Source organism: Drosophila kikkawai, chromosome 3R, assembly GCF_030179895.1.
Source record: "Drosophila kikkawai strain 14028-0561.14 chromosome 3R, DkikHiC1v2, whole genome shotgun sequence".
Lineage (NCBI taxonomy): Eukaryota > Metazoa > Arthropoda > Insecta > Diptera > Drosophilidae > Drosophila > Drosophila kikkawai.
The window spans coordinates 25,049,968-25,063,618 of NC_091731.1; the positions used below are offsets into that span (position 1 = coordinate 25,049,968).

The window sequence follows — 13,651 nt, forward strand, 5'->3', positions numbered from 1 at the left end:
TTTCTTATCGATTATTACTTTTGTTATTTTCTATCTGCAATTGATTAAGCCTTTTTATCAGCTTCCTTTTCGAAAGTAAACTATCTCAAGTTCATTTCTAGGGCAATACAAAATCATCTTCAGAGGTCCCACAGGTTAAAAGAAAGGCAAACTAATTTTGGAGTAAAAAAGCTTGTATTTTTTAATGTAAAAAGTAAAAAAAGGTTCCACTTTTGAAGGATATCATCCATGATTAATTCTTCTTGATGGCCGCCCAGTATCGCTCCAGTTCGTTGCCCTCCCAATGGAAAGGTTTCGTCAAAACACTGAAAATACAAAATTTACATAATGCCTTTAGTAATAGAGAGGATCGTGAAAATTAGCCAAACAGATACATAGGTGTGGAGGAAAATGGTGGAAAATCGCCGTACATACTCGAAAGGCCTGTGAAGCACGAAGCTCAGCAGCAGCAGGAGGGAATGCGAATGGGAACGAAAACCAGTGGAGAGACCAAAAAGTTCAACCACCAGCAGTGGGAAGTGGCCAGTAATCGACGGACGGTGGAAGAGGCAGTCGTCTGGCGGTGCCTACTGCACCGATGGCCAAGATTGACAATGATCATGCACACATAGTGGTATGGATGTGGACCCCCAACCGCAGGGAAGTGGGTAGTGATGTAATGGTAACATTGTATCCGAGTTGCACAATTTTCGCTGTGCCGCTTTTTGGCCAACTTCCGAGTCGCACACTCACCTTTCTCCCAGATACCGCAGCACTTCCTGCTCCTTATCGCTTAATCCCAGCTCGGCGGCCTCCAAATTGATCCGCAGCAGTTGGCGCGTCTGCATGCCCGTGAGGAATGTGCTTACCTCCGGTAATCCGCTCATCGTGTAGTACATGGCCAGCTTACCCAGCTCCACGCCCCGCTCCCGGCACACCTCGGAGGCTTTTCGGGCGATGGCTTTCTGCTCCTCGCTGGCTGGATGCCATGGCTGGGGTCCGCCGTTGGTCAGCAGTCCGAGAGCATGGGCCGCAGCACAGATGACGCCCAGGTTCTGGGACTTGAAGAAGTCCAGGTACTCCAGGAGCGTGTTATCTGTCAGAGTGTATCGGGCATAGGTAAGTACGGTCTGGAAGATTTAAGTTAAAGATTTTGTAATAAAAATAGTATAAATAAAGTGTTATACAATTTAAAATTATATTTACATCGAATCTTCCTGCCGCCCGGGTCAGGCACTCCTTGAGCACCGAAATCGGATAGGCGGACACACCAATGAATCGCGCTTTGCCCTCTTTGACCAACTGCTCCAGTGTGTGCAGCGTCTCGTTGATGACAATGTCCAAGTTCGGGGCGATGTCATGGATCTGGATAACATCCACATAGTCCAGACCCAAGAGCTTCAGGCTCTTCTCCACGCTCTCGCGGGTCTTTTTGGCACTGAAATCAAACATGTTTTCATAGTCGAGCTCATAGCGTGCCACCTTGGTGGCGATATAGTAGGACTCCCTTGGCACATCCTTGAGCGCCAGACCGAGCACCTCTTCGGAGCGACCCTGACCGTACCAGGGAGCTGTGTCGATGTAGTTAATGCCCGATTTTAGAGCTTCGTGCACCGTCTGGATACCCTCTTCGAGTTCAAAACTGTAAAGGAGGTTATTTGTTATTTAAATATAAATATAAATATGAATAAGAGTATTATAATAAAGAGATCAGAGGTTACGACGATCTTAATATTAAGTTAAAGGACAGAAACGAAGAGTAAGAAAAAGAGGAACTCATTTAAAAGTATTATTTTTTGAGCTTTACTTCTAAACGTTATTATAACGATAAAACCCATTGGGAATTATAATTTTATATGCTATTACATTACAGTTACTTATTATATATTATATTATTTATAATAAATTTAAACCTTCAAAGCTTTTATACGTATCCAACTAGCTTGACATATTTCTTCTCAGCGTTGGAAAGAGCATTAATTAAATTTAAGAGATGTTGTTCTTTTTCAGCTCTCTTACCCATAGTTGGCGCAGAGGGCACCGCCTCCGAACGAGACTTTTGAGACCTCCAGGCCGGTCTTTCCGAGCTTGCGGTATTCCGTGCGGCGCACCTTCTCCTCGTCGTGGAAACCCTTCACGTAGGTAGCCGGCAATGTTCCAGACATTTTTGATAATCCCAATTTATTTCGCACTCTGTTGAAATTCAATCGACTGTCAGAGAAGTTCTGGCTACAGATTGCCGAATATGTTGCTTATATTCTATAGATCAGAGAACGTTTGTCTATCAGCGAGTCGGGAATAGCGAGCACAGGAGCGGATTCAAAAGTGTTCTGCCCAGGTGTTATATTATAGATATTGTATATGTTATAGTAAGAAGATTAGAATACGAACTTAGTAAAACCCGATAGTGTCCTAGTTTGGTCTTAACTGATATGGAGGTTTTTTTTGTCAACAAACTTGTTAAAAACAAAAAAAAAGAGAGTACCGGAAGAGCGCTACTTGGAAAGAATTCTACACTCTCTGGCAGCTTTTCTTCTCTCTATTGTTTGTAGCTCTCTCTGCTTCTTTCAACACAAACAAATGCAATTTAACAAGTGTTTTTTTGTCAACAAATAAATTCCAACAAATAAAAATAATAAAGAAAATACTATATGCATATGTTACTACATAAGATGTGGGTGTGTTTATATATATGTATAAATAAATTTGTTTAAACATTAATAGCAAATCTGATCCACAGCTGTACAGGTTCTTCTTCTTTACTTAAAAAACCTCAAAGAAGAGTTGTATTTGTACAGAGATAACTATAACATAACTTATGTAAATATTATTGCTTTACCTGTTTATTATTTTTATACGAAGTATAAATTTATATTTATTGCCAAGTCTATAATTAAAAGTCTGTCTTAGGATTGATTTATTTAGTTATTTTTTAACAATAGCTTATTAGTTTTGTAACCATTTACAAATGACTTTAAATTAATTTGGTTTTTCTTCCTTGAAATTAAAGCCACTTGATTGGTTTTAATAATGTTATTTAATCCATTAATTTATTTATAAGATTAACAAGCTTGGCTATATCCAATCTTCCTGCTTCTTCCGATAGCTTTTCCTCCGCTTATGTAGAGCTGAACTTCAATTGACCATCTTGGGTACGGATGCCCGTTCCGACCGCCACTCACTTGAACATATTAACCGTGGATAAAGTGGAGCCCCAGCTGTAGGATTTGGTGAAAACGCTAAAAACAAAAAGACAGAAATAGAGATACTTGTGTAGTGGACTTGACTGGAGATTGGACTGGACTGGATTGGATGTCCAGCAACTAGTTTGGCCAGGCCGAGGCCAAGTTCGTGCCCGTGATGCAATTGCTAACACCAAATCCGACAGTCCGACTTGCACAGTTCCCTGTTCGGGTTGCAGACTTACTTTTCGAGCAGATACTTCAGCACTTCCTGCTCTTTGGGAGTAAGCCCGTCGCGGACTGCCGCCAAATTGATCCGCAACAGCTCCCGGTTGGGTATGCCAATGAGGAAGGTGGCCGCTCCTTCCAGCTGCATGGTGTAATACATGGCCAGCTTGCCCAGCTCAACGTCGTTCTCCCGGCAGATCTGGGCTCCGCGTTTACCCACATCCTGCAGTTCCTTACTGCCCGGATGCCAGGCCTGAGGTCCACCGTTGCTTAGAAGGCCCAGCGAGTGGGCGGCAGCACAGATGATGCCCACGCCCAGGTCCTCAAAGGCCTTCATGTAACGCAGGAGTGTGTTGTCCAGCAAAGTGTAGCGGGCATAGTTGAGTACCACTTGAACTCGACCCTGGGCTCGCTCGGCACACTCCTTCAGCACGTCCACGTCGTAGGCAGTGATACCGATGAAGCGGGCCTTGCCCGCCTTCACGTACTCTTCCAGGACGGGGATGGTTTCGTTCAATACCATGTCCAGGCTGGGTGCGGCATCCACATCATGAACCTGCCAATGGAAGTCAAGTCACTTAAAAAGCAATATTTAAATTAAAATGCCAAAACCCACCTGCAGGACATCCACTCTGTCCAGCCCGAGCAGCTTCAGGCTTCGCTTTACGCTCTCCCTCGCCTTTTCGCCGGTGTAGTTGAACATCTTCTCCGGATCCCGTTCGTAGCGCGCCACCTTGGTGGCAATGTAGTAAGCCTCTCGGGGCACATCCTTCAGCGCCTGGCCGAGCAGCTCCTCCGATTTGCCATAGAAGGGAGCGGTGTCTATGTAGTTGATGCCGGATTTGATGGCCTCGTGCACCATGCGTATGCCCTCCTCACGATCGAAGTCGTCGGAGAAGAGATTGGACAGAGTGGCGCCGCCGAGTGCTAATGTTGAGACTCGCAGGCCCGTCTTGCCCAGATCCCGGTACTCCATGCGACGCACCTGCTCCTCATCGTGGAAGCCCTTGACAAAGGTGGCTGGCAGAGAACCCGACATCGTGATACGTTCAGTGTACGAGTGGAAATGAATAGAATCGTCCGAGAATAACGCGCTTTTATAGGCTGCGCTCTCTGGGAGATGGAATAGAAACTATGAGGGCAGTTGGAACCCCAGAATAGTTCTAGCTCTCTTAGTTGCCTGCTCTTTGCGATAAGCTATCAACGAGGTGGGCGCTGCTCTTAATTATACTCTTTGGTTATAGGATCTAGATCTGTAATCTAAACATCTGTTTGAAATGCTTTATTGGAAAGTTTTATAGTCTCATTTGGGGGAATTCTAGCAGGAGCCTAGGGGCTATAGAACCTTCTAGAACAATATATTTCAAGATTAAATTAATTAAACCTAAAATAAAATCAATATTTAATCAGTATAAATGCATTTTACTGCCTTATTTCCTCTATTTTAATCTAATCAAAGAACTTTATCAATAACAAACCCTTCAAACTTTATAAACAAGGAAAGGTATTATTATTTTTTTTTTAATACTATTTATTTTATTTCATAGCTTCCAATCAATTGACAAATCGTTAAGGGTAAATATAAATATATGCTTTATATATCATGTGCTTGAGATAGGGAGCTCCTGATGGGAACTGGAGCTCAGAAGAAGACATCAAAGTCACCCTGGGGCTGATAGCCAGCGCCGGGGGGAATCAGCTGAGGACGCTGCTGATTGCGCAGGGGGCGGGGGACGATGATGTCATTGATCTCGTGCAGAATGCCATTGGTGGCCACCACATCGCACTTGGTGACGCCGGCATTCTCGATCTTGGGGCGACGGTCGCGGGTGATGCGCAAGTGCTGGCCGGAGATGGACTCGATGGAACGGACGAATGGCCAATTGGTGGGAATGATGCCGGCGCAGCAGACTACGTCCTCCACAATGTGCGTCTTGACCAGACCCATGGGATCCGAAGGCCTTGAGCCCTCGGTGGACTCGGTCAGCTCCTCAAAGACATCGTTCTTGGGCACCAGCAGTGTGAAGCTGCGCGAGTCGTTGGACAGCAACTGGGTGAGATTGGCCTTGCGCACTAGCTCCAGGAACTTGCTGTAGTTGGGATTGGCCTCCAGCAGCTTGAGCATGTTCTGTGGGAAAAATGTAATGTTTAATTTATATGGATATTCATGGTGGCAATCTAAAAACTCACATTCTTGGGTGGAGTCAAGGGGCGATCCACCTGGTGCAGCACGGAACCACAGCTCTCGTCGTCAAAGTGAACAAGACGGGCGCAGTTAACCGTGGCTCGGTTCATCACGTCCGAGAAGAGGGCGTGGGTGGAGTACAGATTAAGGCGGACACTGGAGCCGGAGACCGTGGGCAACGATTGCTCGGTCAAGTCGCACGTCTTGATCATGGGCTTGACCACATGGTAGTTGAGGAATTCCAGCAGATCCAGGTTCTTGTTCAACAGCTCCGGCTGCTCTTTGAGCATGCGAGCCCACTCGGTGCCCTGCAGGGCCTTGTCAGTGGGTGCAAAAATGGTGACATTGTCCAGATCGTCGAACTGGTCGGCATAGCCAGAGGCCTCCAGCAGCTGCTGGAAGATGGTCAGGTTCTTCTGTGTCATCAGCGAGGTCATGGGAAGGGCAGATTCCGTGGGTAGAATGGTGTCAATCACATGCAGAACTCCATTGGTGCCCATAATATCAGCATCAATGATCTTGGCCAGGTTGTTGATGTAAATCGGAGCGGGTCCTGTCTGATTCTTATCCAGATGAGTGCGGTTAAGGAGCAGTGCCTCTCCCAGCAAATTGTAGGCCGTTGTCTTGGCACCCGGAACGGTGGCCAGAGAGCAGAAGGTAAGGTCCAGCAGGTGGTTCTTCAGGATGTCTAAAGGGTTGTAAAGGATATCGTGAAAATAATTAATATCCCTGTACTAAAGTCACAGACCCGAACACTTACTCGAGGCACAGCCACGTCCCTCCTTGAGGGCCCTTCTGAGATGTGGTTCCAGCTTGTCGAAGGCGGCATCAGTGGGCACAAAGATGGTCACGGGGCGATCACTCTCCAGCATGGCGCTCAGGTTGGTCTTCTCCAGAACAGTGCGCATAATGGACATATCCGCGCGTGCCCTGATGATATCCATTACATTCTTGGTCACCGGCTTGAGCACACCGCCCAGTGTGTGGACGAGGGCCTGTTCGGAGAGCTTGTCGTGTTTCTCGATGGGCACACAGTTGGCGGCGTAGCGGTAGGGCTCCAATCCCAGAGCAGCCGGCAGCTGGTAGCTGTTGATGCGGATCTTCTGGTCGGCCAGCTCCGTCTGCAGTAGCTTCTCGTTCTGTACGTCCTCCAGTTGCACTTCTCCGAGCACAGCGTGCAACTTGTAGATGGAAGGCTTGGAGGCCTCTGCCTTAGGGTCTTCAACGTTCTGCAGGTTATAAAGGATGTTTTTATATATATTTAATATATGGAAAATATTTGACTTGCATTATCCTGCTGCTGCTGCGAGCGGTACTCCACAAAGGCGGCATCGTTGGGCACAAAGAGGGTCACCTTCTTGCCATTGCCTCCGCCCAGCATCTCGGCTAGTTCACCGGCACTGCGTGCGCTCTCGAGGAATTGCTTGGCGCCCATGTCGCTGGCCGTGGCCTCCACATCCTTAATGTCGATCTTCTCGCAAGGTGTGGTAAAGTCAGCATTCCGTGGGCGTCCATAGCCGTAGCAGCACTGCCGGGTCAGAGTCAGCGTCTTCTTCTTGCCGTTCTGGTTGACTCTGGAGGGGGGAAATCAATTATTCAGCTAGTCTTAAGTAATCTCCTGACTTCACCAGGTCTTACATCTTGGTGCAGACGTGCTTGTTGGGCTTCTCCGCGCAGGAGTTCACGCTGAACTGGAACTGACCGAAAAGCGGGGAGCGAACCACGCTGCTGACGCCGTCACGTTCCTGGCCAAAGGTGTCCACGGTTTCATCAGTCTCCGTTGCGCTGGCCACGGTCTCGTCTTCCTCCTTCTCGGTACACACATTGGGGCTGAATGATGGAAGAGGTTAGACAAGAGTTGGAGGTAATCGCTGGGGAAGGGGAGCAGATCACTGGACCAACTTTTATAAGAAGCACAAGGTCTGATCGCAATCGTTATTTATAGGAGGAACTTTTTCAATATTTAAGAACTAATGAGTAAATGCTATATTTGTATCCAAGCACTAAATTCACCCTTCCTAATTTTTCTAGAATTTATGTGATACTCCCCCTTGGCAAGCCTTGAATGCTAATGAGTTAGTCATATATCACACATGCAAATCGCAATGTCAATGTGCTCCCATCGTTCTATATAGGCAAATGTTCCATATACACTCTACGCGAATCTCCAATCAAAGTTAGTCCAAGGCACTTATCAGTCGGTTCATCAGTCGAGTGTTTGCTGAATGGATTTGCACAATGATCTGGCATAGCTATACATACTATACAGTCCGCACTTCTATATAGGCATTATGTGCTGTGCGCTTGCCCAACAGCTTTGCCAGACCATCAATTCAATTATGGCATCGTCGAAATTCGTATTTGTTTGTTTCTGAATGCGAACTCTTTGTGTGCGTTATTTTTTTTTTAGAAATTTCCCACTGAACCGTATGTATATGGCTCTCCACATACATATAGATATAGATATAGATAGATATAGAGATAAATAGGTTTTTATGCAGCTAATTTTTCAATTTGCCACATCTCTGACTTTCATTTTGCTGTAACTACGAACGGCGACGAGTTCATTGCTCACAGTGAAAACGACGACGATTTCACAATTTAAAAAAGTGCAAGCTCGGCTCTACAAGCTTAATGTATATTCGTGCACTTATCCAATATAGATGCCACTACTATATATTCATTCACACTCTAAGTACATAAGCTGGCACAGCTGGCTGGCAATTAATCGAATTCACAATCGAACCCTACAAATAATAAGCTACCTCGTCTTGGGAGAGTAATCTTGGATGGAAAATGATTGAAGTATTTATATTAATTGATATGCTCGATTGCCTCTACATTGGCGATAAGCCAACCCAGCAACTTTACACAATTAAAAAATACAATCATATATTTAATGGCTAGAGTGAACTTGACATTATGCTCTCTTAATTGCCGAATACCAAGAGCACCCAGCCTCGAGTAGCAGCAGAATCACTCGTGTGCGGCGATTAGGAAAGACGGCAGAGAACCTACCTATTGACCATAAGTTGGCGAAACAAATGGAGAAGAGAACCCCCCTACTTACCCCTTCCACCAGGGCTCCTGGGCAGCACCAAAGCCAAAGCCTCCGAAGGAGTTGAAGAACTCATTGCCGAAGAAGGGGAACTGTTGCTGGAAGAATATGGCCGGGTTCGGGGAATTCACATCCGTGGTAATGGATTCCACATCTGCGGAAAAAGGCATTAAGGGATAAAGGCATTTTTGTTTTTATAATATATTTTAAATAATCCTAAAAATACGAGTAATAAATCCACTTACTGAAAGGCTTCTGGTCGACACCGCCTGGTGCCTGAGCGGGAACTGGGCCAGCTGGCTCCTGGCGTCCTTGCTGCTGAGGCTGCTGGTGCTCCAGAGGTACAAACTCCGTATCAAAGCCACTGCTGTAGAGGGGCAACAGGTGAGATGAGTGTCGCTGTGGGGCCAACGGTATGGGACCCTGGACAGATCCGGGTCCGGTCCAAACGCTCGCCGTCCGCTGCGAGGCCTGGGCATGCATAGGCTCGAGAGGATCAAGCGGATGGAGAGGCTGAAGCGGTGCTAGTGGTGCGAACAGGGTGCGATGCAGCGGCAATGGGTGGTGGGTTAGGTGTGGCATAAAGCTGCAAACCGGCGGGTGGGTGTAGAGTGTTCTGGTTAGTCGTAGCTCCACGAGTGTTGTCTGTGTCTGTGTTATTTCATGCAAATTCCATGGCGAACGGAACGAAACAATAATTCATATGCCTCCGCTGTTGCCTCGCATAAAAGAAGCTCTTAACTCCTATTTCCACAAAGCTAAATACCCCCGAGTATAAGTGTGTGTTTGTTGTTCTCCTCTATAAGCTATATATGCTGATCGTGCTCATTGTTTGGCATTTTGCGCAGCATTTCCCTGATCCGCATACTAAGTCGGGCCGAACTCCTCCTCTATATAGAATCAAACGAAAATAACTTTTTAAGTGGCCGAAAAAAAAACCGAGCAAACGAAACTTGAGATATGTTCCTGCAGTTGTCATCCATCAAACGAGATTTATGTCAACGGATTTTGGTTTTTTTTGGGTCTCTCAATGCATTCAAAATCTAGACTCTGGGGTGTTTGAATACCCAAGACTGACTCAGACGAGACACTTTCTATGAAGCCTCAACGACGCCAAGTAGATATATTTTTTCGCTGTGGGTCATTAAAATTCGCTTCGCGGAAGCTACTGGTAATTAAAAAAAGCTCGTAATAAGTGCTAAGTGGAAAAAACAAAGCAAGCTGCAGATATATAAATAATAAAACTATAATGTTCGAAAAGGCAAAACGTAAACAATTTGTCCGCTTACTGCCTCTGAGTTACTTCTGTGGTTCTGGACTTCTGGGTTTTGGGATGACTCATCTGGGCGGAACGTGAGCAGGCAGGGCTCAAAGTGATTTAAGCCTACAAAATGATATTGAGGCTTGGCCAATGGCCCAATGCCTCTTGTTTTGCTCACTTTTTGATATAAAATAAAGGGGTATGAGCAAAGCTAAGTCTGCACATATCTGTGTCAGATGTGAGATTCCGTTTGAAAAAGAGCTTGAATTAGTTATTTTACCATAAATGAACTACTAAAGGCTAGGAGTATACATTTCTAAAGGATCTTGAATTTGTTAAATTTACTACTTTTATCTAATTTAAAGTGCGGATTCATTATCTAAGGTGCCTCAGTTATATTCTGCCACCTCCTATATCTACCATCTCTCCTACCTTTACCCTACCTCTAATTGATTTGTAAACAAATCAGAGCACATTTAAAAATATGAACCGTAGAATGCATAACCAATGTGGAGGCAACTAATAAAATGTGTAAACAAAACTAAATTGTGACCGCTCGCCCAGGCACAACGAAAGTCATTGGACACAGAGCCGGGGAAAGGTGTGCGCTGGGCTCGGCTGGTGAATCAGAGATTTCTAGGGAAGTGTTTTTGCCGCGGGGCAGATCCCTCCAAATGGCTGCCTGATTTAATTAAAGCGCAGCCGTGGCAGGCACAGGCAGAATCAAAGCATTTAGAGAGCGTAAAAGGGAAAAATGCGAAACGAGAAATAAAACAAATTGTGGGTGACCCAGTTGGAGGGCAGATTATACACTTTTGGGGTAGTCCTCCTCCTCCTCCTCCTCCTCCTCTTACACCTTAACTCAATGACATGTCAAATGTCAATTACTCATTCAGGGCCAAAGCCGCTACAGAATCGTGTCGGAGATGAGCCCTGCGGTGGCTTGAACCCAAAGGTTGAGCTCGGCAGAGAAGGCAGCCAAGTGTGGCGCAGATCTCTGCAGATCGGAGGAAGAAGATCTTTGCGTTGCCCAAGTCCCGCGGTGTTGCCCCACTTTGGTTGCACATTGTTCTCTTGTGGCAATGCAGATGCAGGGTCTTTCGCAAAACGACAAGATGAATGCAAGTCGGCGAAATCAGGGGTTAAGCGGCAGATTCGTGCCGAAGAATTCATTTCAGTTCAATGGCGCACAATCTCCAGACAATCCAATCCGATCCGTTCCAATCCGAACCTCTTAGCGGCAACAGTTTCGGCTTAAGGTTTATCAATTGAGGTCAATAAACGCCAGAGCTTGGGACTTTCTTTCTTTCTGGGGGAACTTTTCGCCGCCACCGCACTAAACATTTCGGTCAACTTTATTTGCAGTTTCGTTTAGCGGGCAAAATTTCTCCGAGAACAAACAGGGCAAGCTGTCCGGGGCTCGGCAATGTCGTAAAAAGTACTGAACCCGGTTACCTGTGGTGGTATTAGCCAACTTTTATGGGGTGTCAGCGCGCGAAGCCTTAAACTTGCTGGCGCGCACAAATATTGAAACTTGAAGAGATTGTTTAAGATGTTTTGCGTGTAAACTTCTTGGACATATAGAAATTGTAAGCAAAGATTTAGGCGTATATATGTGGGAGTCATAATTCAATTTTTAAGGACTATATTTAGTATATAGCTTAATTCTTTAATTATATATTTCTGTTTGTGTACTTGTGTTTGCTTTGGTAAGTAGTTTTCTTTGCGGTTTTATGAGGAATTCTACTGGGGTAATGGTTGGGGACTGAACTTTTTGAGTGCTGAAAAAACGCATAGTTCACCTGGAAGTATCAGAGGACTCGGAGGATCCAGACGACTCATTTATTTCTGTGGATTCTCCCGAACTCAAACTGGAATTCAATATTTTATTTATTGGAATAAGGGTTTACTTGGGAGATCAACCATATTGCCAAGGAAACAACAGTTTTACATATAGGGTCTGGGAAACTCAAGTGGAACTACAGGACTTAAGCATTTTTAACTACAACTTTGAATTTATTCAAGTCGATAAAACCTATTACCAGGTAATGATCAGTGATTGACTTTTAAAAACGCTTTTAATGTTTAAACTCTAATTGATTTAGAAGATTTATTATTATAATGATAGGTATTATATAAGGTTAATATTGTAAAATGTTGCAGGCATTAATACAAAGATTTGATTTCAGCGATTCAATTTAGGAATATGATTAATTATAGTTTTTGCGGTGAAGTTGTGCGAATAATTTTGCGATAATGACTGACATTCCTTTCAAAACCATTTAACTGAAAAAGTTTATATTAGCGCTGATTCTAAATGGTTTTGATGAGCCATTAAAGAACTCTCTTTAAATTTTTTTTGCCAATGAAACGATGACTTTGCTTATAGGGGTCTTTCAATATTTTTTGTATATTTTTTGAAGCAATATAACGACATTAAATTCATGCCTTATCTGAAGATGTCGATGTGTATTAACCATCCAATTCCCAAACTACATAAAATGTGCATGAAACAAACACTACACAGTTTTATAAAGCTATAACAATACTCACTCGCCGTAGAATGGAACCGCCTGGATGGAGCCCAGGAGGAGCAGGCAGGCCCACAGCCTTAGCATGTCTGGCATGTGACGATATTGGGCCGAAATTTGGAAGCTAAAAAGGGGTAACAAAAATGAGACAAACTGAAAGTTACTGGAGCTAGAGCTGGGGCTGCTCTGCAGCTGGATGGGTCCGAGAAATTTCACTGCGCTTGGAATCAGCTGGAGCGGGAGCGGAAAATACAGGTTTTCCACGCAGCGCTGCACTCGCGTATGTAGGTGACGACGACTGCTGATTGGGGAGAAACTTTTCCACTGTCTTCACGCATTAATTGCGACCACTGCTGGGCACTGTAATTGCAGTCTTTTTTCACGAAAATTGGCACATCAAATTGAACTATCAAAAATGTCTCTCTCGGAGCCATCCATCCAGCAGAAATGTGAAAGAAACCAGCACGGCGGGGCACTCACGAATTGGTAAATGGTATTGCTGAGCCGATCCGACGATGTTGCCGCCACGAGTCGCAGGTTAAAACTAACTGCCCAAGAACGTACAGCGGCTGCTATATATAAGGTACATGCCCCCGGTCCGGAGTCTCTGCTCAGCGATCAGCGATGGAGCTTTCTGAGCGCGGCTTGGGAGAACGCGGCTTCGGAGAACGGAGAGAACTTTTGGTGACGTCTTTAATTTGGGGGCACTAAGCGGGTGGAATACAACCCACTGAAAATGCCGAAATCGTGTATGATTTGTGAAAGTGACAGACTGCACTAAGCTACAAAGTTTACTAAAGATTAGCTAAAGCTAAAGGTTTACTTTGATATTTTATTTATTTTATATTTTAAAAGATTTTATATTATATTAAATTGTTATATTTTCCAAGAAACATCAGCATTTACCTGTTACTATATCATTTGCAGGGAATCCTGACTGACTGTCCTACCTGAGAATCTGCTTTCAAGATGAAATGCGCAGTTTAGATTTCGGTTTTTCCCTTAACCTTTAACACTCGAATATTTCAGCATTATCAGCACCGTTCCTAATTGTTTGTTTTTGTTTTGTTTTGTATTTGCAAACTTGTAGCTTGTACCTACATGTGTAGATGAAATTGAATTCTGGGAACTGTCAGAAGAACATTTGATGTCGTTAATTTGTAGTTGTCTCTTTGAAGAAAGTACATTTACTTAGCTAGGGAGTTTCTCAGGAGGAGTAGATAATAT

The 13,651-nt window shown here is 44.7% G+C and overlaps 3 protein-coding genes across 6 annotated transcripts; all 3 read right to left on the reverse strand.

Annotated features, from left to right (window-relative positions):
• Nucleotides 1-155: 155 nt before the first annotated feature.
• LOC108085601 (uncharacterized) lies at nt 156-2,238 on the reverse strand. Its single transcript, XM_017182270.2, has 4 exons — nt 1,999-2,238; nt 1,186-1,621; nt 733-1,109; nt 156-305 (listed from the first exon to the last, which is right to left on the reverse strand). Exons 1-4 carry the CDS (start codon nt 2,142-2,144, stop codon nt 233-235), a joined length of 1,032 nt encoding a protein of 343 aa, XP_017037759.1. The 5' UTR covers nt 2,145-2,238; the 3' UTR covers nt 156-232.
• A 759-nt stretch (nt 2,239-2,997) lies between these two features.
• LOC108085594 (uncharacterized) lies at nt 2,998-4,466 on the reverse strand. The gene is made up of 3 exons (XM_017182261.3): nt 4,006-4,466; nt 3,407-3,945; nt 2,998-3,218 (listed from the first exon to the last, which is right to left on the reverse strand). The coding sequence occupies exons 1-3, from the start codon at nt 4,426-4,428 to the stop codon at nt 3,158-3,160; spliced, it is 1,023 nt and encodes a 340-aa protein (XP_017037750.1). The 5' UTR covers nt 4,429-4,466; the 3' UTR covers nt 2,998-3,157.
• A 430-nt stretch (nt 4,467-4,896) lies between these two features.
• Nucleotides 4,897-13,194, reverse strand: mfas (midline fasciclin). 4 transcript variants are annotated; one of them, XM_070286323.1, is made up of 10 exons: nt 12,905-13,194; nt 12,447-12,548; nt 11,696-11,764; nt 8,878-9,218; nt 8,645-8,786; nt 7,213-7,404; nt 6,863-7,148; nt 6,335-6,803; nt 5,580-6,262; nt 4,897-5,517 (listed from the first exon to the last, which is right to left on the reverse strand). In XM_070286323.1, exons 2-10 carry the CDS (start codon nt 12,518-12,520, stop codon nt 5,032-5,034), a joined length of 2,742 nt encoding a protein of 913 aa, XP_070142424.1. In that variant the 5' UTR covers nt 12,521-12,548; nt 12,905-13,194; the 3' UTR covers nt 4,897-5,031. The 4 variants fall into 4 exon arrangements, with proteins under 4 accessions (XP_070142424.1, XP_017037804.1, XP_017037803.1 ...); XM_017182315.3 differs by having other exon boundaries at nt 8,878-8,999; nt 12,905-13,193; XM_017182314.3 differs by lacking the exon at nt 11,696-11,764.
• Between the last annotated feature and the right edge of the window lie 457 nt (nt 13,195-13,651).

What these genes read in the sequence shown, in the direction of transcription:
- LOC108085601 (XM_017182270.2), bottom strand. Translation starts at nt 2,144, where the DNA reads ATGTCTGGAACATTGCCGGCTACCTACGTGAAGGGTTTCCACGACGAG. An exon ending in GCCCTCTGCGCCAACTATGG is followed by an intron (nt 1,622 to 1,998) that starts GTAAGAGAGCTG and finishes CCTCCTTTACAG; the next exon opens with TTTTGAACTCGAAGAGGGTA. An exon ending in GGGCGGCAGGAAGATTCGAT is followed by an intron (nt 1,110 to 1,185) that starts GTAAATATAATT and finishes TAAATCTTCCAG; the next exon opens with ACCGTACTTACCTATGCCCG.
- LOC108085594 (XM_017182261.3), bottom strand. Translation starts at nt 4,428, where the DNA reads ATGTCGGGTTCTCTGCCAGCCACCTTTGTCAAGGGCTTCCACGATGAG. An exon ending in ACAGAGTGGATGTCCTGCAG is followed by an intron (nt 3,946 to 4,005) that starts GTGGGTTTTGGC and finishes TTCCATTGGCAG; the next exon opens with GTTCATGATGTGGATGCCGC. An exon ending in CTGAAGTATCTGCTCGAAAA is followed by an intron (nt 3,219 to 3,406) that starts GTAAGTCTGCAA and finishes TTTTGTTTTTAG; the next exon opens with CGTTTTCACCAAATCCTACA.
- mfas (XM_070286323.1), bottom strand. Translation starts at nt 12,520, where the DNA reads ATGCCAGACATGCTAAGGCTGTGGGCCTGCCTGCTCCTCCTGGGCTCC. An exon ending in GAGTCCTCTGATACTTCCAG is followed by an intron (nt 9,219 to 11,695) that starts GTGAACTATGCG and finishes GCCGGTTTGCAG; the next exon opens with CTTTATGCCACACCTAACCC. An exon ending in CCTTGACTCCACCCAAGAAT is followed by an intron (nt 5,518 to 5,579) that starts GTGAGTTTTTAG and finishes TTTTTCCCACAG; the next exon opens with AACATGCTCAAGCTGCTGGA.